Here is a 21,789-nt window from a genome sequence, read left to right on the forward strand (position 1 = left end):
ATTGGGAGATGGCAGGCAGGAAGGCAGTGATGTGCTCATGTGAGAATATTAACAGCCAACTTGTTTGGAGACACTCTTATCTAAATGAAATTGGAACAAGGACGGCGAAACATTCCTTTATATAATTTGCATTTGGAAAAAAGGGACCCTAGGCTCATTATTTAAGAAAGTGTAAGCTCCTTTTGTGCCAAATCTCATTAAAGCCATCCCTAGCTCCTTTGTTTACTGCCTCTAATCGAGGCATTTATCTTTATTGTGTTGTGCCCGATGTATGTTTGCTGAAATTAATACACATTTGAGCCGCAGCGAGGTATGGGTGTACCAGATGGATAATTGATTTTAAAGTGAATCAGAACTGTTGAGCCATAAAATAGATACATTAGCATGCATATTAATAAGGCAAATAAGAGCACTAAGAGGCCACACCAGGCCAGACACAATGGCAGGCTTCATTTAGTGAAAATGGTATGAAAGGAAGCAAGTTCTCTCCTCCTTTCTCTTTTTATTCCTTCTCTCCTCCCACTCTCTTGTTTCAAAATATTTGTGCCTGTGCACATACTAAGGATTTCATAAGACAGTAGCTTAACTTAACGTGTATCTTAATCCACTTTCCCGACACTTTCATATTCCTCTCGATAGCTCTCTGTTTTTACACACTTGGTATACACATCTGGCTGAAGATTCTTCATTTATAGCCGTCATGTAAAACCCATTCTAATGCAGCGCATCAGACGAGGAAAATGGCTTTGCCATTTCAGAAAATGTTGAAGTAAGGGAATATAAGGAGCTGCTGTATCTAAGCCAGCAATTTCAGTTTGGCATTTATTCTGTTTGACAATAAGACAGTATCAAACACATAATATCCGATATTTTGCGGTCCGTGATAGCTTTTCATTGTATCATATCACAGTTCTTTTCAGACCAAACAAACAGTGAGGGTTTTTTTTTTTTTTTTTTTGAAAGCTATCCATCTGTAGCTTCCCGGTGATGACTTCTCATCAACACCTAATGAGGATTTTTATTTTTGTCTGGTGTAGCCTCTGTCCTGCTTCATCCATACCAGACCCCTCACCGCCTATCTGAGTTGCATTTCTTTTTTGTCTGCGAGAGAGTGGAGAGGGTCTGGGAGAGGCATTTTCCCATTGGGTCAGGAATAAATTGAACTTTTTCATGGACAGCAAACACTGATTAGATATTTATGACCAAGGTCAACCTTTCTGATTCCAGCTGGCACAGGCTCTGAGGCATACAGAACAGAGCATCTACACACATGCTCCCATTCATACGCACACTCACACTCGCACATAGCCTACATACGCACACGCGCATTCTCACCCACGCAAATATGCGTGCAAGCAAAATATGTTTTTGCAACCTTCATTCTGTAGACACAAGCATACACGTGCATATACAGCATCTCCGGACGAAATGTATAAATACCCACCTCTGTATTTGCTCCAAAACTGCAGTGTGACACAGTATATGTTTTGTACAGTTAATTTTTCTAGCTGGTATTTATAAACATCTCATCTAATTGTGTTGACTCTAAGCTGTATTAGTCTGCAGTGTCTACAGGAATTTGCAGCCCAAAATTTACTATATAGACATTCAGAGGGTAATTTATCAGGCTAACACACATCTAACGAGAAGTGAGAACACAGAGGCCTGAAAGAGGTTCCCAAGGTCAGTTTCTGAGGTGTAGCTTACACACAATGCAGAAAGAGCTATCAAGGCTCCTGTGATTCATTCCTGGCCTAAAGGACTTCCTCGTATTGGCTAATTTAGTCCAGACTTATGGTTGAAGGTGATAATAGCTTGAGGAAAACAGATAAAGACTGAGACATATACCATAATTAGAGGGTTAATTATGTTTATATTACCTTTCTGATGGTGCTCAAATTCTCACTGACTTATGCACAAGGCTCACTCGCTCGCCCACCCACTCTACTCAAATTCCTGGTTTTGTCTGTATTCCACTTCCTATCTGCCGGCTCCCTCACACCCCGTTTCTCAATATGTTGCCCACAGCTGCTTCTGTCTGAAAACTGTCCAGCTAATTAACTGGTGGGTCTGTGGTTGTAATAAGAATCATGACAGCAGATGAACAATGCATCTGCTACTCTTAAATTTTTCCAATGACACTGGGTCCTCTTTGGGGGCCTCATTGTAACTCTCCATCCACCCAGGGACCAGACAGCTTCTAAACAAGCCCGTACGCGCTCACTTTGACTTTGCAATCACATTTGCAGTCCTCAGCAAGTTTTAGAATTTAGTGGCTGTGGTTAAATTGCACCTTAATTGTATAAAAAGTAAGACTGACTAGCTATTCCTGGGTTTCAAATACTGGTTAATTACAGATGTTACAGATACAGATGGCTCACGTTTATGCTTGCTCATCAAAAAGTTGATAAAACTGATCATAAAGGTTATGTGCTGCATATAACACCTAAAACCAGAAATACACAACATAAAAGGCCCAATCTGTGATCGACATGTAAAGAAACAGTCGAATGGCCACCAAAATTTTGATAAATTCATAGATGTTTTCTCCTGCTTTAAATTCGTTTGCATCAGTAATGTTTGTAAACACAACAATAAAACCAGCCTATAATTTTCCATCGATTAAATCATTCAGCCTTCATCATTCTGTGTTAATATACCACGCATTTATATAATCTAAAATTACAAATATTTAAATGTTACTGATTGGTCATTTTTAAGAGATCAAATAATTACATGAAGCAGACAAGTCATGCAGCTATTGAGAATTTAAAACGTGCAGATATTAAGTAGAAAAGAGAGTGAAAAGCGGGGTTAAAAATCAGTGCATTTATTTGCAGTTCCAAAATGGACAAAATGCATGTGAAAATGATTCAAAATAAAACTGTAGTGGAATAGTCCTAACTGACACAGGTGAAAACAAACTGTCTCTTGCTGTACTCACATAGACTGAGGTACTTTGAGTTCATGCAATCTGATTATTCAAACACATTTAGCACACATGCTTATGATTCCCATAGAGTGTCGGTTGCCCTGGTAACTCTTGAGATAAATACTATAGATAAACAACTTAATTACTGGTCAAACCTTGTTACAGCCTGTAAAAAAAAAAAAAAAATGCACAGCAAACCACAAGTGAATGCCATGCTGGAGGTGCACATGTGGAGCAGCTATCACTTCCTTGCCCGTGGCATCTTAACAAACTGCATCTCGCCATATTAACACATGAACCTTCCTGCTATGCTGAAGATACACAGAACATAAACAGACGCCAACGTCATTTCAAGGCACCAGCCATAAAGTGTTATTACCCCGAGCTATAAAAATGCCTGAGAGCTTATGGTTGAATAAAAAATGGAAATGAATTACACAGTAAAGAACCATGAGCTGTACTATTTGCTCAGCAGCTTAATGCTTTGCTTTCCCAGCTTTTACCAGTTCGTGATACCCAACCATCATAATAAAGACCTAACCCAAGACTGCATGAAGCTGGAACTAGTAAAAATCCTGTCAGTTAGGTGCTTTTAGACTCCTGTTGATGTACTTTCAATGTGTTTAAATATAATAACACTGTTTATTTATCCGTGTGAGGGAAATTGCAAATTTCTTGGTCTAAAGTGAGCAATATTAGCTGCTCACAATTTAAAATCACCAGGTCTGCTTCTCTTGAAAGAAAATTACTTTACCATCCAGGCCCCCGTTTACGTAGTTGATGGCCTTTATTCTTAAAGGTTATAAAAAACATTCTGCTCACTAAATTAATTGCTGATATCTCACAATCTCACAGCAGCACCCTTAAAACAAGGTCCTGTAGGACAAGCAACAAGAGCAGCATGATCAAGATTAGAGGTTAATGTTACTGAGTGTAATTGTTTGTTGTTTGTTGTCAAACTGCACACACAGCAAATGATTTTCACTTGACAATCTACCATCAACATTATGAACTGTAAACACGCCACCTCTTTATTAGGCTTGAAGCATAAAAATAAATCACTTCTTGCTTCTGCTATTGCAGTTTTTCAAACAAGGCGAGCTAAGATTACACATAATTCACCCAAGACTTTGTGTATGTAAAATAATATTCCAAAATGTGATCATTACTCCTAACCATTTCAGGCTTATATTCATATTTAATTTGGATTATTGTGGTTTTATTTTTTTTTAAGGTTATTAAGTAACATTCAAATCTTTAGCCGTCTGTATCCCCAGGAGTTTTAAAGCCAGGCTTTCAAGGTTAGTTTCTGTTTCAGAGTGAATATATAAGTAGCTATAGCCCATTGTTTGCCCCTGTGTCTGTGCTTGTGCTATATCAGTAGCACATCTGTATGTAATATATACATTATTTCTAGTGCTCATCTCTTCTCTTTTCGATCTCTTCCCTCTTTATCCAAGGTTACCCTAATATTGTGGCGACGTACGGCCGTGGATACACTGGATTCGCACCAAGCTACAGCTACCAGTTCCCTGGTGAGTTAAAGGCTTTCTTAAAATATCAGTGTTGCGGTTGATTTCTGTTATGCACTCACAAGCAGCACAATCAGACATACATTCCCATACACAAACACACACACACACACACAAACACATGCATTTGCATGCACATACACAAACACTCATCAATATACATGTCAGTCATCAAATAATCTTCAGGGTTATAAGTATGTTACGTGTGTGGATTTCCAAACTAGCTTTTGAAAGCTGACGTGTAGTGAAGTAAATTGCTCACTCCTTTTCATCCCATACTTGAACACTACCATGACCACATGTCTAAAATAAGGAAAGTTCTTCGTCTTTCCGTGGGCCAATGTATGCAAATTCATCTGTGGAGAAGCGGAAAAATAAGCGGCGCTTTGTATAGGCAGATTTTAAAAATGTGGGTCTTATAATGGAAAATGAACGAAGTCATTTTCTGCATTAAAAGTGTTGACTCAGAGCGCCGGGCACTTTAATGGGAGTCCAAATGGGAGGCGTGCAGTTTAGAGGTGAGCAGCTGTACCTGTCTGCTGCAAGAGGGCCCGTGGCTCTGAGGTGCCTCACTTAGACAGGCATCCCGTCAATTTCATGCTTTATTTAGGGACTTTACACATACTTTGTTTGCCATGCCAGACATCATTCCTTCCACTGATAAGACGGAATGGGAAATATCTGACAGCGGCTCAGATCTCTGTAATATCTTCGTGAAATAGATTCAGGAATGGTAAGACAGGAGGTCCAGCTGTGACCACCTGCAGATCAGACATATGCTGGATTTATACTTGACCACAATATTATTTGACAGAAGAAAGGGAATAGCACCTACTCATGTGGGTTAACATAAAAAGCATCCAACTGTTGGAATTAAGCAATGTTTAATTTTGTTTAATTTTCTGTTTTTTAATGACCATTTATTTGGATAGCAGATGTGAATCAGAAGACCAGCAATGTAAATAACAGTCTCTGTGTGTGTGGCAAATATCTAACATGACATTTGGAATTTGCCAAAATGAGTATTTATTAATCCTTCATGTTCCGTAAAAGCATCCTGAAACATTTATAGACTGGGATCTACAAAAAGAGGGAGAAGAGATTAAAGGTAGTGATCAGTATTTTCTCTGCATAAGTAACTCTAGTTAAACATGGATTTTTAAAATGTTTGCTATTTACAACAAATTAAGGGATATCACCTTCCCCGAGGCAGAATGTATGATCCTGCCCATGTTAAACTCAATTTAAAGAGTTTGATAAAGCTGTATGATTAAAACAGCCTCCTCTGGGCTCGCTCAACTCTTGACAGGGTAATTGGAATTTTTAATGTATGAATCAAACTCCCTGTCCAAATTAAATAACCTCCGGCCAAATATTGACTAGTGTCCTTCCTCACTAAGATGTGGAAGGTATCCTCAATTTAAGATCAAAGGCTTTTTCTCACTGTACACAACCTCGCTGAAACACTCCTATAAATAAATGGAGCTGGGACTGGGCCGGCTGGATCCAAGAGGTGTAAATTGTGGGCAGCATTTCAAGGCTTTTTTTTTTTTTTTTTATTCCCAGTAAACCTCAGGGGTCCACTGTTAACAGAAAAAAGTGGTTAGGCAATTGCTCAGTTGTCAAGATAAAACAGTGATAAAGCATTGATCAGTGATCAAACACTGAATTAAGTACAAAAACTCAATAAGGCATACGCAGAAAAAGAGAAACCAAAGCTGACATCCCTGCATCTGAAACAGAGTTCAAGTGTAGGAAACAGAATTTAAAAGAGATGTGAAATATACAGAGAAAAAGAAAGCTTTCAGCGCAGCCGACACCAGCACAGCAGCTGTTAAACAGAATCTGTTAAACTCTGGTCCGTGTGGCACTCCCAATTAATTTCAACACTGATCACAAAGTGCGTTTGATATCGATCGCGTATAGTATTTTTATTTTTTCTCTGTCTGTATTTGTATGCTATGAGTTGCTTCCAGAATTATTCCATGATAGTGTCATTACTGTGTAATGCACCTAGAGACTTTCACATATTACTGATGTAAATCATCCTCTATTTGTCAAAAGACTTTGCCAGTGCAAGTGAGCATGTGTCAGAGCACAGATTCAAAGAGTCAGACATTTATTCAGTGGTATCTATTTGTGTTGAAACTGGTAGTTACTATAAAATAATTGTGGCAGTGAGGAGAACAACAACTACTCGGAAACTGCTGAGTCATGCAAAGCTACACTGAACACTGTCAATATATGTTTCTTTGGCACAGAAAGGTGTAGCTACATATATCAAGTCTGTCTGTTTGTTTGTGTCTGGGGTTAGGGCTATCCCACGATAGCTATATGAGACATCTGCTGACTGCAGAGAGCAGTAATACAGTTACTGGCTTCATAATGTGCCAATAAAGAGGGGAAGAGGACTGCAGGTGTGTAAACAGTGCAGATTTTGCAACATCAAATATTTAGAAAAAAATAAAATAAAGGCTTTGCAAATGTACTTGGAAGCAGAAAATGCATCTACCCTGCAAGTTCAATATCATAAGGCCCTTATTAGACCCACTAGAACAGAAATTTGTATTTCCTGAGTGCACAAAATTCATCTTTGCACGTTTTAAATATTTTTAATTTAACTTTATGCTTGTCCCTTGTTTAGCCTTCTCAGAATGCATTCATGCCGAACAGAAGGGAGGATTGTGGAAGAGAAGTGTTTGACAAAGATGGTTTCTATGTTTTTTGTTTTTTGTTTTTTTTTTTGCTGTTTTTTAAATTCCTAGTTGTGTTTAATGTGTTGTAATCACACGCTGTTTCCCATCATTTCAGCATTAAGCTTAAACTAGAGTTGGAGTTGAATTTCAAAGGCGATGCTTCATACTGCGTGTGTAGTGACAATCAAGAAGACAGCTGTTTTTACCATTACCTCAGAATTGCAAATAGTGAGGACGTGTAACAAATGATTAGCAACATCCCTTAAAAACAGCAAGTCTTTTTGTCTGTTTCTGTTCATCAGAGATTTTCTTTGCGATAATGGCTACAACAACGTGATTATTTGTTCTGTTTACATAACATATTTTCCACAGCTTTACCTTGATTTGTTTGTCAGCGGGGTTAGGCTCTTCCCAGAGACACGATGATACACCATGACATATGGCAGTCATCCCTGTCTGATCCCACTGTGACAAAAAATAGCTGAATATTTTCTCCGACTGTGCTAACGCACATACAGGACTTTGATGGCAACCAGTAGCATTGTCAGTGTCAAATAAAAGCAGAGGGGACTGTAATGAATGCATGCAAATGTGACATGTGATATGTGAGTGTTGTCATGCTGTTGTTTTCTGTGTGGATATACTGTAAATACTGCTGCTGTGAGATACTTTCACAACTGAGGTTACTGTAAAAAGGGGACACGGTAGTTAACAACACATTAAAACCATCCTATGTTAACTTGTCTCTTAAAGGGTCAGTTTACACAAATTGCAGTTGTCACAGCAAAGTAGTACAGGTAGAGTCATCTGTTGTTAGGATTTACCAGCTAACAAAGCCATCACTTATGCTAAATATGTCCCTCTATCGCTGCAGTCATTACCAGCAGTGTACTCAACTACGTAGCAGGACCAGCCCATTCAGGTCCGCTCCAGTTCTCCTCTTGTGCTAACAACTGTGCACTGAGCTCAGCTGGTTTCACTTCCCTTAGGTTAACAAATAGACCCAGACAGAAACTAAACCAAAATAGTTTGGGGATGAGGTTTATCATTTATTCCCCATCATGGTCTCAACAAAAGACTTTGCACTCTCCACAGCAAGCCACTCTCTACTATCACGTGGCGTTTGCCCTCAGGCTGGCTCATTTCAGGTAACACCTGCATTCTTGAGAATGACAACCAGTCAAAATGACAACCTTGTGACCATGACACTGTCAAAAATATTTTCTAGCTTACATCCTCTGGTATTTAGACATGCAGATAATTTTGGTTTTATTGGATTTGGTTTTGTGATATCAGCCTCTTTGTAGCACCATACACTTAAAGTGAACTGAGAAATTAAGCACTGAAAACTTAGTTAAAAATGAAATAGCAACATGTCTGTTCTAAATCAGTGTCCAAGTAACTCTGGATAATCCACTCGCTGTGAGCAGTATTAATCAGGGAACGTTGCCATTCACGTGCTGTGTATTGCGGCATGGGAATCTCTGAGACTAGATGCCTTTAGAGTTAAGTGAGAAAATATGTTTATTTGCAGTTTGTTTGCAGTTTAACCTTTAACAGCTTCCACACTGTTACTGTCATCAACTGGATGCAATAATAACTATGCTGTTCTAGCGAGAAGACAACATTGGCAGGTATCCTGTATAACACTGTCAGATAGCTTTAGAGTGATGTCAGGGTGGTACATATCTGTGAATGTAGGTATCAGTATCACTTAGGCTGAGCTAAGGGAGGTAGTTGACATGTCAGTCATGTAGCTTAAGTTTATTTTCAGGCACCAAATCCACAGACAACTGTCTACGAACACACAGTAGATTCACTGCGTAGTACACCTCAGTAGGGACTTGTTTATATAACGTTAAATAGATTTAAACCAACACAGTTGCATTCTTCAATCAAATATACTGTATAATCATGCGTCCCTACCAAGTGACTGAAACAACTAATAATGTTCTTTAAAAGGCACATGGGGCAAGAATCAAAGTATGAAAATGCAGCACACATCAGCATTACAGAACTCATCTTAAATCATCAGACTTCAGAGCTAGAACATTCATCAGGCTACAAAGAGCAGACTAAAATTGAAATTATCTTTGAATTAAAATGAGGTACAAAAGGACCTCAATTTGAGTCTATCAGTCATTAAAGAGCACACCATTCCCCAGGTAGTGCAGTTAAAGACAGGTCTGCACAGATTTTCAGATAGCTCCAGAGGAAGAACTAAAGTTTGGTTGAAATTAAGATTCTCGTGTTGTGGTCGTAGGAGTTAGGAATTTATCCATCCTGTTTCTAGCTGACTCATATTTGCTTTACTGCATCTGGTTAATTTCTGTAATTAGCCACACTTTTTGCCACCTAGAGAGAAGCTACATCCCTCTCACTCCTCCAATTTGTACCATGTCTGCTTTTTTTTTTTTCATTCTATCTGAGCCGAGGTTACAAAATACATCATTACGCAAGGAAATCAAACCCACAGGATAATGACATTTTTATATGTAGCTACCCAATGGATTAGCTAGGATGCTTGTTTTTTTTTCTCACCGAAACCCAAAATTCAGCTGTGAGTGGGGCTAAAAACTGAGAAAGCTGTAGCTGACAAGGCATAAGGAACATTACTGTACATTATTCTCGTTTTTATGCAGCAGTCTAATTAGCATTAGCTAGCTGATAAATGTGCTATTGTATTATTCAACTTGTAACGCCCTGGGGAACATCCCGAGATGTGCCACGTTCAGCGCATGAGGTGTCTAGTCTGGAGGACCTAATATGATTAAGGCACTGAAAGCCACATTCAAAGAAGTATCCTATTTGATCACAGCCTTACAGTACATTCAACTGTTGTGTTACTTGTCTTAGAATACCTTAGGCTAAGACCATATACAGAGAAAGATTGTTTTGTTTACTGTGCATATTAAAATGCAAATTCTAGGAAGAAAACTGTTTTTTAGCAATAAGTGCAAGTTTATGCACTGCAGTCCATGCACAGTGTAGTTTCTGCTAATAGTGGCAGCAAATATAGAAGAAGAGGTTTAAGAATGGTGGTATACAGCAGTCTATTGTGTGTATGATGTATGCATGAATAAGAAGCTTGTCCGTATGAGGAAAATGTAATTAAAAAAAGAAAATGGTGTACGCATGTGTGCATAATGCATGTGAATAAGCTGGAGAAGTGAACATCAAAAGCAGGGACACACCCCTCATACATTCATATTGTACTTTCTATTGTTAACCAGTCTTGTATCAGTTCCTTTCATTAAGCGCACATGAATACACAGTTGAATGTGCACACACACACACACAACACACACAGAAAACGGCGTATTCATACAAAGACGGAGCTTCGGGAGCTCTGTATGAAGGGACTTTAGAGAGCTTCTCTCCACTCTCCCATATTCTTATGCGACTTGCTGCCTCCACAGCCGTGCCCTCAGAGCCTTCCCTGGCATAAATGACCATTATGGCTCCATTAGGGCTGCTACTAGGAGGTCATTATGCTACACTGAAAAACCACGGATGAAGATGTTAGTGGGGTCCCATCAGGGGAGAAACACAGACTGAGCGAGAGAAAGACATAACACTCAGTCATCCAGCTACGCCAGATGTCATGACAGACAAACAGCAATTCAGGTCCAGTGAGTCAGCCTCTTAAGTAGTAAAAGAACGGAGGAAAAGGATGATTAAGGAGGGGAGAGGCCAGCGGTAAGTGCAGCAAGGATGCAGTGAGGACCGGGGGGGGTGGGTAATTTTAGGTTACCAGTTACTGTATCTTAACACCAAAGTGAGAAACTATCCAGGCTGTTATGAAGAAAATCCTGCATCTTGTGTGTCTCTTTCTCACAACATGCTATAATAACTAGCGTGTGCGTATGTGTGTGTGGTGCTCTGATTGGTTTGTTGTAGTTAGTGGATTGGTTTTTCCATCTGTTTCTCTTGTCGTGTTGCCATATCCTTTAGTTGTCACACGCTTCATCTGTGTCAGATCTGTTTCCCCCCGGCAGATATGACGTGTGGGATAGCACTGTGATAGCCTCTGTCCCTCCATATCTCCAGCTCCACCAACCAACCATGTCTGAGACACAGCAGCACACTCCATCATACCTTTGTGACAGAAGATGACATTTCAAAAGCGTGGGATCAACATGAGCAGATTTCTCTTTCTTGCTTCTAAGTATGAGAATCTGCAGGGTGGCCTGGTTGGCTACAAGACTGACCCATACGTAGAAGATGAGAAGCTTGGCTGCCGTACCCGCCCTCATGTCTGTCCTTGTTAAGTTGTCCTGATTCAGGTTACTTAGCCCCTACTCGCTTAGGGGATAGTACATGTGGCTGAAATGCATTCTGTAGATGTATGTATCACTCAAAGGCAGATGCAAAGAAAGATGTTTCGTGGTCAAGCGACCATCACTTCGTGAAAATTTAAATAAAAGTCCGAAACAAGGTCTGTGTCAGATCTAATCTACCAAAGAGACACTATTATTGCTCTATAGAACTGTAAGGAACAGTGAACACAAGGCTGCGGACCTGTTGACCTCCCTTTTCCTGTAGGTGAAGTGTGTGAAGGTACAAGGAGCAGCTGTTCTCTCAGCAGGTGGCATATAGGGAAAGAGAGCTGTTGACCTGTGCAATTGGTATGATAGTTACTGCTCCTGAGGGCTGCATGCCCCTAGAAACTGGGGCAGAGCCAACCAAGCATACGATAAACGCACCAGAGATCACACCAGGGCATTGGTCTGAAACATCATTTAGCCTCCCAGGGTTTAGCTGTTGGGAGATTGAAATGTGTTGACATGGACTATATAGAGCTTTGAGCGGAGGCAGATTCTGCAAGGTCGATGGCCCAAGACAGAGAAGGTATGGTGGCTGTGAGGTGACGTAGTTGCATCCCTTGTATACAGTAGATCAATGTGGTCCTGGTCAAAAATGGGCTGATGAGGATTTATTCTCATCCAAAACCAAATTTCTCTGCATTTTTTAAAATAACTTATAGGTTTTTAGACAGGCCACACAATTACAAACAGATAAGCAACAAGAGGACAAGCTCTCTAACAGTTCATCAAAGTGTCAATCAAAATCAGGAACTCTGCTCCATTCATGTCAACATAGGTGACAGCAGATGTGTGATTGTAGCCTTGTGTAGATCTATAGAAGACACCGTTCGTATCAGCGTTGACTCTAGTACAAAATAAAAGTGTGGAAGATGCCTTTTCAGACTTTCTCTTCAGTGAAACTCTCTTCTTGCTGGCTATAGTTCATTACACCTCCTGTGTGGATGATGATGTAGTTTGGGACACCATGCACAGTCATTATCAGCAGAGCTAAAGCTCTCTTAGGTATTCAGATATTTTATATTTCCCATGTCAGTACACTTCTTGGCTGCGGTAGTGGAGCAGGTGGAAAAAATCATTGGCCTGAGGCTGATGAGGAGCTTACCTGTGTCATGGGTGCATGCAACATTGTCTTCCATGAGACAGATCCCACTGTTTGTGTTTTTACTGCACTCATGAGACGTGGCAGTGGCTCACACACACACACACAGCGGTGCTATTGATAGAACAGGTTTCTATCGAACTAGAGTTACCCAGCAGATTGTTCCTTAGATCCTGTGACCATCTCTCTATAAGCTGGGTGAGCTGTGACCCCAGCAAGTGGTCCCACAGGCCAGAGTGAGTGCTACAGGGCTGGAAGCAGATGGCCCTCCTGATGCCACACTGACTCACAGATTGGCTTTAATTGCCAAGGCTGATCATTTGCCCAATGAGTGTGTGGAGGCCAGGGCACTCCATGAGTCGCAGGCCTTAAAATAGGGCCTGACGAGGAGCGTTGTGATCTCATACGCTTGAACAGCCATGCACAGCACATCTTTCTCTCACACACTTGGACACTCACACACACACACACACACAGGCATAAAACAGACAAAATCAAAGAGTCTTCAAGGCTGCCTATGAAGGCAAAAGAGGTGGAGGGACTTTACCAAGGGCCTCTCTCTGCTTTCCTGTCTGCCTCTCTGACTCACTGTCTCCACAGCAGTGCTGACTGCAAACTCGCGCTCACGCACATACACACACACTATCACACATGCAGACTCTCTGACCTCCCCAGGCCATGACTCCGTTCCCAGTGACAGCAGTGAGTGTGCTGCTCTGACGTCAGTGGACAGCACTGTATGTCACGCCCTGTCTACTTCTGTATGTGCAGTCGTAGAGCTAGGCTGTTCCCAGATCAGCTTTGTTCTCCATTAAGTGCCTGCAAATCTGTTTTTGTACATGTGCTTTGCTATGAGTGGTAGACAGTGTAAGCGACCACTGCACTGTATGTGTTTTTGGAAATGGAACAGAATCACCAGATGGATTCAACAGGTGTAGGAGCACTCTACTCCATGGCCCTCAGCTCATTACAGGACCAGTGTTTTTTTTTTGTTTTTTTTATTATTATCACTGTTTTGTGGTATTGTTCTACTTTTCTGTGTAGATGCAGTGTGTACTAGTCTGTCTGTCTGTCTGCTCAGAAGCCCACAAAGTCAGGTCACGTGCACATGCACGTGTGCCTCCCCGGATGTGCAAGCACCTGTCTCTGCAAAACCAGCCTCTGCACTGTGACACAAGCAACGCTGAAAGGCTTGCTATTTCCTGAAAGTGGAGGAGATGGCTCACCTCATTTGCCCAGGTCTTAACTCACCCTAGGACAGCAGATACATCCTCACACACAGAAGCAGGCAAACAGTCTGCCATGGAGACCCACAGTCTAGGTTCCTGTGGTGGGGAAGATGAGCAGCTGAAAGAAAAGAAGCACAGACATGGAAGTAGGCAGAGGAGTTCAGTGTGTGTCTGCGAGACCATGCTCTGTGTCTACTGCCTGTTGTTTTGATGCCACCCATTGTTCGAGAGCTGCAGGCTCAGAGAGTCGGGTACTTGCTACGTCTCTACCCAGCTGCCCCCTCCTTCCCTTTTATCCCTCCATCCCGCCCTCCTGCTGACTGTGCTAATAGCTCTCCAGTTGCTCACATCCCCTTTTTCCTGAACAAACATATATAACATGTATGCAGTATATCCATAATCATTACACACAGCCTTCTGCGTACCTCCGCTCTGTGTGGAAACATTGTTTACAGCTCCAGTAATCAAGTGGAAGCCAATGTTGCAGTGCTATTTTTGGGTCATGCCACATTTTACCCTACTTGCCCCTGGTATCTAGAGCAGTGCTAGATTGTGTAACTGCCGTGCATAGAGTTGGCAGTAAGTGCTTGGCTTTAAAATCATGTTCACAAAACAGTGTCTGCAAAGCAGCTTCTTCCTGTAATTATTATCATTATTACAAACATTAATAGATCTTATTTTATTTTCCGTGTAAATTAATGATCTGCAAAAGCAAGTTCGGCACAGTGCTGGCAGCACACTGATCAGTGCAAATACACAAGCACATATTTAACTTGAATGGTGAAATGACACTTAATGCACTCGCTTTCATTCGAGAAAACCTGAAATTACCCCCCTTCATCATTCATCTGTCCCCTGCACTACCACCCTCAGAACTGGGAGATGGGCATTAAAATGCATAAAAAATTAAGGCTGTTTACTTGGACACTAATGAGAGGAGGCTTAAGTAGTCTGCTTTAATTAGTATGATTGGCTCCACGGGGACCACGCAGGCAGGGCCATAACAACTGATTCACTCAGAGCTCACGGGACCTTTTCATACTCTCTGAGTGTCAGGACTGATGTCAGAGGAGATTGGACTGCAGAGACATGTTGCCTTTACTGATCCCAGGTTGGAAAGGAGCACTGCAGTTAAATGCACTGAAGCAGACCATTACATAAGCACCACTGCAAGGTCAGACATCTGTGTCCTCCCCGTCTGTGTCTGTCTCTATTTAAGTCACCATCATAAAATGCCTTGATATTAAGTTTGTGAACCAAGACCCTGTCCCATTCACAAACATGTGTCACTGTTTCCACAACCAAATTGATTTAAATGTTTTTTTTTTCCCTTATCTACTCTGCCAGATTTCCCTTCCCTTTTTGATTTTTTTCCCCCTGTGCTTTATTGTTTCACTGCTCCATTCCTCCATCTTTAACTACCGCATGTGTGTGTGTGTGTATGTGTGTGAGTGACTGAGAGTTATGTCGAGGCTTGTGTGGAAGCAGAATGTGTTTAGATCAGTTCTGTAGCATAGGAGCAGTTTCCTTTTTACTGAAGTGCATGGGAAGGAGTACAAAGAAGAGGTCAGAAGTGTGGCTACACTTCAATAAAGGGCCTAGTTTGTCCTCTTTGATGCTATGCTGCCATGCACTTCAGCTACAAAGAAACGGCACTCTTGTCACTGAGAACTGAAGTAAAAGACACTGAGCTTCTCCTGAGCTCAATGCACCACATCACAACATCGCAGTCACTCACACACAGCGTACATCTCTGTGATGTCTGTTTCGCTGTTTCGGAAGCTGGGGTTATTTTGAAGTTGAGCGTATAGTGAGTAGCATTATAAACAAACATATGAATTCTAATTCATGATTGATTCATTCAGGCCTAAAGTCGTCTTGTATACATCTTATAATGAGGCAATCTCCAATTCATTATGCCAGATTTGACAAGATTATATAGGGAGTATGGAGAATGCTCTTCAGCTGAAGGGCTCTGGGTCGAGCCCCCTTGCCAGCAAAAATCCACCCTGCTGAAGTATCCTTGAGCAAATCACTCAGTCCCCACTAGCTCCAGCAAGGCTGGTCTGTAGCTCACCCTTACCTCACCTCCGACCTTCTTGTGGATTTCTCTGCAGTAATCACGTTATATGTTTACCATCTGCAGTGTGGTGGCTTTTACAAGATACTGCTTTTCCCAGAGCAGGCAGATCGATGTGTACGCGCTGTAATTTACACATTTCTATATACAGCCTCTTCACTCTGTAACGGTTACAGTGGACGAGATGATGTGACTTGATGTGTCAAACTAATTTTAGTACATGATTATGTCTTGTAAAGGGACAGAACATTTCTGGTGGATTTTTGTTCTCTGAGCTTCTGAAAGGTTACCCAGTTGAAACTTTACCAAATATATCTCCTTCTCCTTCCTCATCATTTTGTTCAAAGATGTAAGATACAGGTGAAATTGATACCATAAAGCCAGGCTTTTCTGAGCTCTGGGCTCACTCCACCTCTGTAATTGACTTTTTCTCTCCCCAATCAAAAGCCACAAAGTCTTAACAGCAAAGGATGAGTGCACCAAATGGTTTCATTATATACAGAAACCTCTAGCAAAAAAAAAAAAAAAAAAAAAAGCCACGGCTTAAGTAAAGGAACACAGATATTAACAAACAAACACGTATACCCACACAAATACAATATACATTGAGAGGACGTGTATGATCATATCAGTCGCAGCAACAGAAAATGAACTATTCTTATCATAGTGTATAGAGGTTGGTTTTGAAGAGCCAACTGGTCCTGTACTGTATTTAGAGCACTACTAGCAGTATTACCACATATACATCTACAGAAATGCTATCACATGACAAATGACCTTTTATTCTTAAGGCTAAAGCCCTCAGCTTTTACTCTTACTGGGGCAAATGCTGACTGGCTCATGTTGTGAAGCAGTGCACAAAGGTAATGTGGAGAAGTGCAGTTAATGTAGTTAAGTATGTGACGTGAGCAGCTGTTATGCTAACCAACATGTCAGTCCATTTTTCAGAAGCAGTGGGTGGTGATGCTGTGATATCATATTAAAGTGGATCTGAATCTGTTTGTGCCTCAGTGTTTTATAGAAGCTCTTTGCATTTGATGGCTTGTAACTCGACTTGTGAACATGAGCATTTCAATAGTAAATTTCGATATTTTCGGTGTGCGAGTGTGATTTTATTATTTTTCTGTTTTATTAGAAATAATTAATATAGCTTGTGTCACATAGTCAGTGACACAAGCATAGGTCAAAAGAGAGCTTTGATTTTTTTTTTTTTTTTTTTCTCTGTGTGACCTTTGTGATGTGCTGCACAGAATCCAAACACTGAAAGAAACCAGACATACACATGGCAAGATTAATTCAAATGATTGACAAGCAACCCGGCTCTGTTAATCAAGTTATGCTTACTCTGATTAGGACCTTAATGTGAGTAAGATAACCCGGTTAAGGTGTTTACATGAGAGTTGCAATAATATGCGTATTGCATTAGTCTGGTTATAATTGAATTATTGGTGTGCATGTAAATGCTCTTTCTCTCTCTCTCTCTCCCTCTCTACCTCTCTCTGGCTCATTCCCAGACACCAGCCTCTGTGTTTTATGTGAGGGGAAATTTCTGTGTGTACTGTAGGTCTCCGCTGATCAGAGGAGAGGTGAGACATGAGCATGTGTGCAGCAGTTCATATGAAAGCCACCTGGCTCTCTCCAGCTCTGTGATTTATTCCTTTGATAGCAACAACCCATAGATGCTTTCAACAACAACAAAGTAGTGCTGAAGGATGACAACAATGGGACACTTGTCAGTCTGGAGATGAAAAGATGTCTTGCTAGGTGTCTGTCTCTTTTGTAACTTTGATATACATTTTTTTTTCCTTTCGTGTTGTTTATTTGTCTTTACGTGTTTCTCTATATCTTGTGAAAGGTTATTGATGAAGCAAAATGTGAAGTGGAGTCAGTTTTCCATCTCTGACAGAATACCTCCCTCCTCCTGTGAGAAGGCGGCAGTGTGCTTCACTGCCTCTGCTGTGACATATCAACAGACTTATTTCCGCTTGCTTGTCCTTCTCACCGTGATACAGTGACCGGAAAACACATGCACCTCCTCTGTGATTTGTTATATTTTCATCGCCAATTTTTTTTTTACATTTAAATTACTCTGATCTGTTTGTTAGTTTATCCTATATCTTTTTTAAATATTGTATGAACTGCTCTGTTAAATAGAATGAGGACAGTAAACTGTTACGTGGGGATAAAGGGATCTCACCTGACCGCACATGACCACCGTGGATATAGAGGAGCTCTAAGGTGTTGAGCATCATTGCTTTGATATCTTTGCTATTCTAGTTTGCAAAACTGTGGAACGTAGTGGAACCTATATGAATAATTCATCAACATTCTTTAAATGCAAATGCAGAACAGAAAAATATAAATTAGATTTTTTTCTTTCAAGCCAACAGTTCAACATACAGAACTGTTGTTTTTTTTCTGTTTCCACTGAAATTAGACCTGTCTTAATGTGGATCTGGTTAAATAAATTTGAACTTGTTATCATGAAACATCATAGTCCATCAAATTAAATGCATTTTGATTATGGGAGGTTAGTTAAAAATATAGAAATATTAGTAAGTAACATTCAGCATTAATTCTTCCCAGCTGCTGCACTTATTCTAAATTTGAGGTAGAACATTTTTACATTTTTTTTTTTTTACATTTTACATTTTCACTGTGGCAGCTATATTAGATACATGTAAAACCCTACGTTCCTAAAATATGATGCAACACGGCAATTTAATCTGATCCAATTCCTCCAGGCCCGCTACTGTAGGAAATTAAAATAGAACATCTTAATAATTCAACGCTCTGAGAGAGACCATTCTTCAAAATAAATACTTTTACTTGTTTTTTTATCACCAATTTCTTTCAGTTACGTCTTCACTTTTATTTATTAGTGAAATTCAATAGTTAATGAAAAGACTTTCAGGGAGTATTTGAACAATGCAGATTTCTCCAATATTTTCCAAACGCAAGGAATTGAGATGATTTTTTTTCTACCACTTGCCTTGATTTCACAAAAAAATATTTTACCTATGTAACAGCACTTCATGACACTTGACCACTGACTGATTTAGCAGTGTAGAAGACTCGTACTTTAGGTGTGGATGTTGTGTTTTACCTCAGTATAATATAGTCTTGTTTCTTGTCGTATTTTTCTTATCCAAAGCCCCTTACAGAAGTCCATGAGAATGAATTGGACACCCGTGTCCTGGCCTTATTTCTCCCTCAATTTCTCATTCGCCTTGTCCTTTCTTCTCTTTGTCTTACTCTCCTGTTGATGTGGCTAATGTCATTTTCTGTTCATCTGTCTCACTCATCTCTGCTCTTTACTGTTCATCTGTCTCACTCCCTCTGTCTGCCCCCAAAATCTACTGTAGCTGCAGGATGAAAGCCTCGGTTCATTGTTCTCTGTTAGCCAGAGAGCTAACCGTGAGTTAAATTACCCTCCTAAGACAATACTTAATGTAATAAGCACGTTTGGGAATGTTATTTGTTCTCGGTGTTTTTCCCAGCTCGATGTAATATTAGGCTAAAATCTTGGTTACCATAAACTTTGATGCTACAACATTATTTACATCATCTACACAATATAAAAATCATATGCAGTGCTGTATCATGGCTTACCTTACATGAACTGACCACTGAAAATTAAGTCTTAATGTAGCAGTAGGCTCAGTTAGTTTTTAATTTCACCATGATATTAATATATTTGGGCATATATGAGCCATATGGCCTCCACAGAAGTATGAGCTGTCCCTGGGCTCCTCCTGTGCATTAGATAGTTGACAGTCTTCTTATAGCAGAAATAAATGGAGTGCTCTGTGACTGATGGAGCTCCTTTGTCAGTGACGCGGGAGCTGCTACTGGCAGTTTTGGGCCAAAGAACAGTACAGATTACATTAACATCAGTCAAGCTGTTGTCAGACTGGTAGGACATAAATAGGACCTTATTGATGCATAATGCAACAACTTTTCATTGTGAGGTTTGCTGAGTAATAGGATCAGAAAGTGAGTCTTCTGGCGTAGAGAGGCAGTATGCCAAAAAAGATCTGCAGAAATGTATCAGAAATAGTTCATCGGGAGAAGAATTAGACAGCGTGTTGAGTTTTAAAGGTCTGTTTGCTCAAATTAGCATCATGTAACACAGGATATAGTACAAATAGGTTAGTCTGTAGCCAGTTACTTTCTTCCTGTCTGATGAGTAAAGCAGTTTGCTGACATCTGGAGGGATTCATCATGATTGTGGCTACAATGAATTTGACCAATCACATCACCTTCTTTTCTTTAAAAGCAGTAGGACATTCAGCAAAGGGCTGTGACAGTTTTGCAGTGGAGAAAACAAAGCTTCAGGCCCAGTCCTTAGCACCTAAAAATCCCAGGAAACCTTGACACAAAAATTGCACTGTGCTGTTTGATCACAACTGACACTGCCCTTACTAAGTCTTCCTCCTACTTCAGTACAATCAAGTTCACAGAGACTCACAAAATACAGGTGCAGGTAAGAAAAGAACCGGTGTGCATCTGAGAAAAATGCCACTTAACTGGCATAAAGCGCCAGCACGAGCTTTGCACTGTCATCAGAATAGAGCCTCATGTGCTGTGGATGCTCATTGTGCTCCATCAGCACACAACTGACAACACCGTGAACTGGACATGCCATTCTGTTTAACAAGTTATTTCAGCTGAAAGTTCATTTTAGGAATATATGGTGGTCAATACTCGTAAACAGTGGAGTTGGACAGATAGTGTCAAAGCTGTAAGGACATTGAATACAAAGTCAGCTAAAGCTTTTTATAGGAAGTGTGGAGAGTTACAACATGGAATAACCTCATACTGGAATATTTCTGTAGAAATTTGCAGCTGCATTTTTTTTATCTTTGTGTGTAGTAGATGTCATTCTTTTGCTTTGAGAAAAGATGAAATGCCGTGCTTTATGTTTAATCTTTCTTCCTTTCTGTGTGCACTCCTAAAGAAGGCTGAATTTTTGTGCTACGGGCTTGAGGAGAGAAAGCCGAGGACAGTTCCCCGGAGTCCGGACACCAAGGCCCCCAGGCCTCCACAGCTCATAAACAGATGTGTCCTTGTCCCCAGCCAAGCGCAGCCACTCAAGTGGCAAAGCAGGGGCCCAATAATTGTGAAGAATTGAAAGCTAAATATTGGCTTTATCTCCTCAGTAATAAAAGGGCCATGAAATTGATTTAATGCTGCAGCGCTTCTCTTGGGTGGCTTCTTACAGCGTGAGCACAAAACAATGAGCAGCAGCCATCTATTAATTAACCCACCTAATCCTGCAAAGTTAATCTCTCACCACAACTTTGCCCGCAACTAACTTCCAAGCCAGTGGGTCTATTGGGGGTGTCATGACAATGGCAGTGAGGGTAAGATAGATTCAGCACTTAGGAAAGAAGAGAGAGAGTGAGGGGGTGGGGGGGCAAAGAGGTGGAGATTGCGGCATGAAACACTGTTCCGCACGGCCACCGTGGGGACACTCTAAGTGGAAATGCAGGGGTGCATGGCCATCATTAGCATAGTATCAGGGTTGATTTGTGTTTTTGTGAAAAGAGGTGGAGAATATCATGTGAGCGCTTGGAATCAGTTCCTGGTCTGGTGTGGCCGCAGTAGCATAAATGCGACTGATTTTCGTTGCCTTTTTGTTGTCTTTTTTTTTTTTTTTTTTGCATCCTTTTTCCCCTGTCACCATGTCGCCTTTGTCCCTTATTCTCTCCTAAGCTGTTAGATAGTTGGGGGAAAAGTGGTATTTCTTTCTCTTCTTCACCTGCCTGCCCGTCACAGCATGATGGCACCTCACACCCAACACGCACATTCATGGTCATATTGTGTCGACAGAGTTGTGAATTACCTCCTTCTCAGCCAGGTGATGAAAAGCTATGTGTTTTTCTCTTTG

General features: G+C 40.7%; 1 protein-coding gene across 12 annotated transcripts in view; it reads left to right on the plus strand.

Annotated features, from left to right (window-relative positions):
* LOC121190322 (RNA-binding protein Musashi homolog 2) overlaps window positions 1-21,789 on the plus strand; it is a 227,580-nt gene that overhangs the window by 178,518 nt on the left and 27,273 nt on the right. For all 12 annotated transcript variants that reach the window (XM_041050950.1, XM_041050951.1, XM_041050949.1 and 9 more), the window contains exon 10: window positions 4,393-4,467. In XM_041050950.1, coding sequence (XP_040906884.1) covers window positions 4,393-4,467 — 75 coding nt within the window. The remainder of the gene's footprint in view (window positions 1-4,392; window positions 4,468-21,789) is intronic.

This window comes from Toxotes jaculatrix, chromosome 12 (genome assembly GCF_017976425.1).
Source record: "Toxotes jaculatrix isolate fToxJac2 chromosome 12, fToxJac2.pri, whole genome shotgun sequence".
Taxonomy (NCBI): Eukaryota; Metazoa; Chordata; class Actinopteri; family Toxotidae; genus Toxotes; species Toxotes jaculatrix.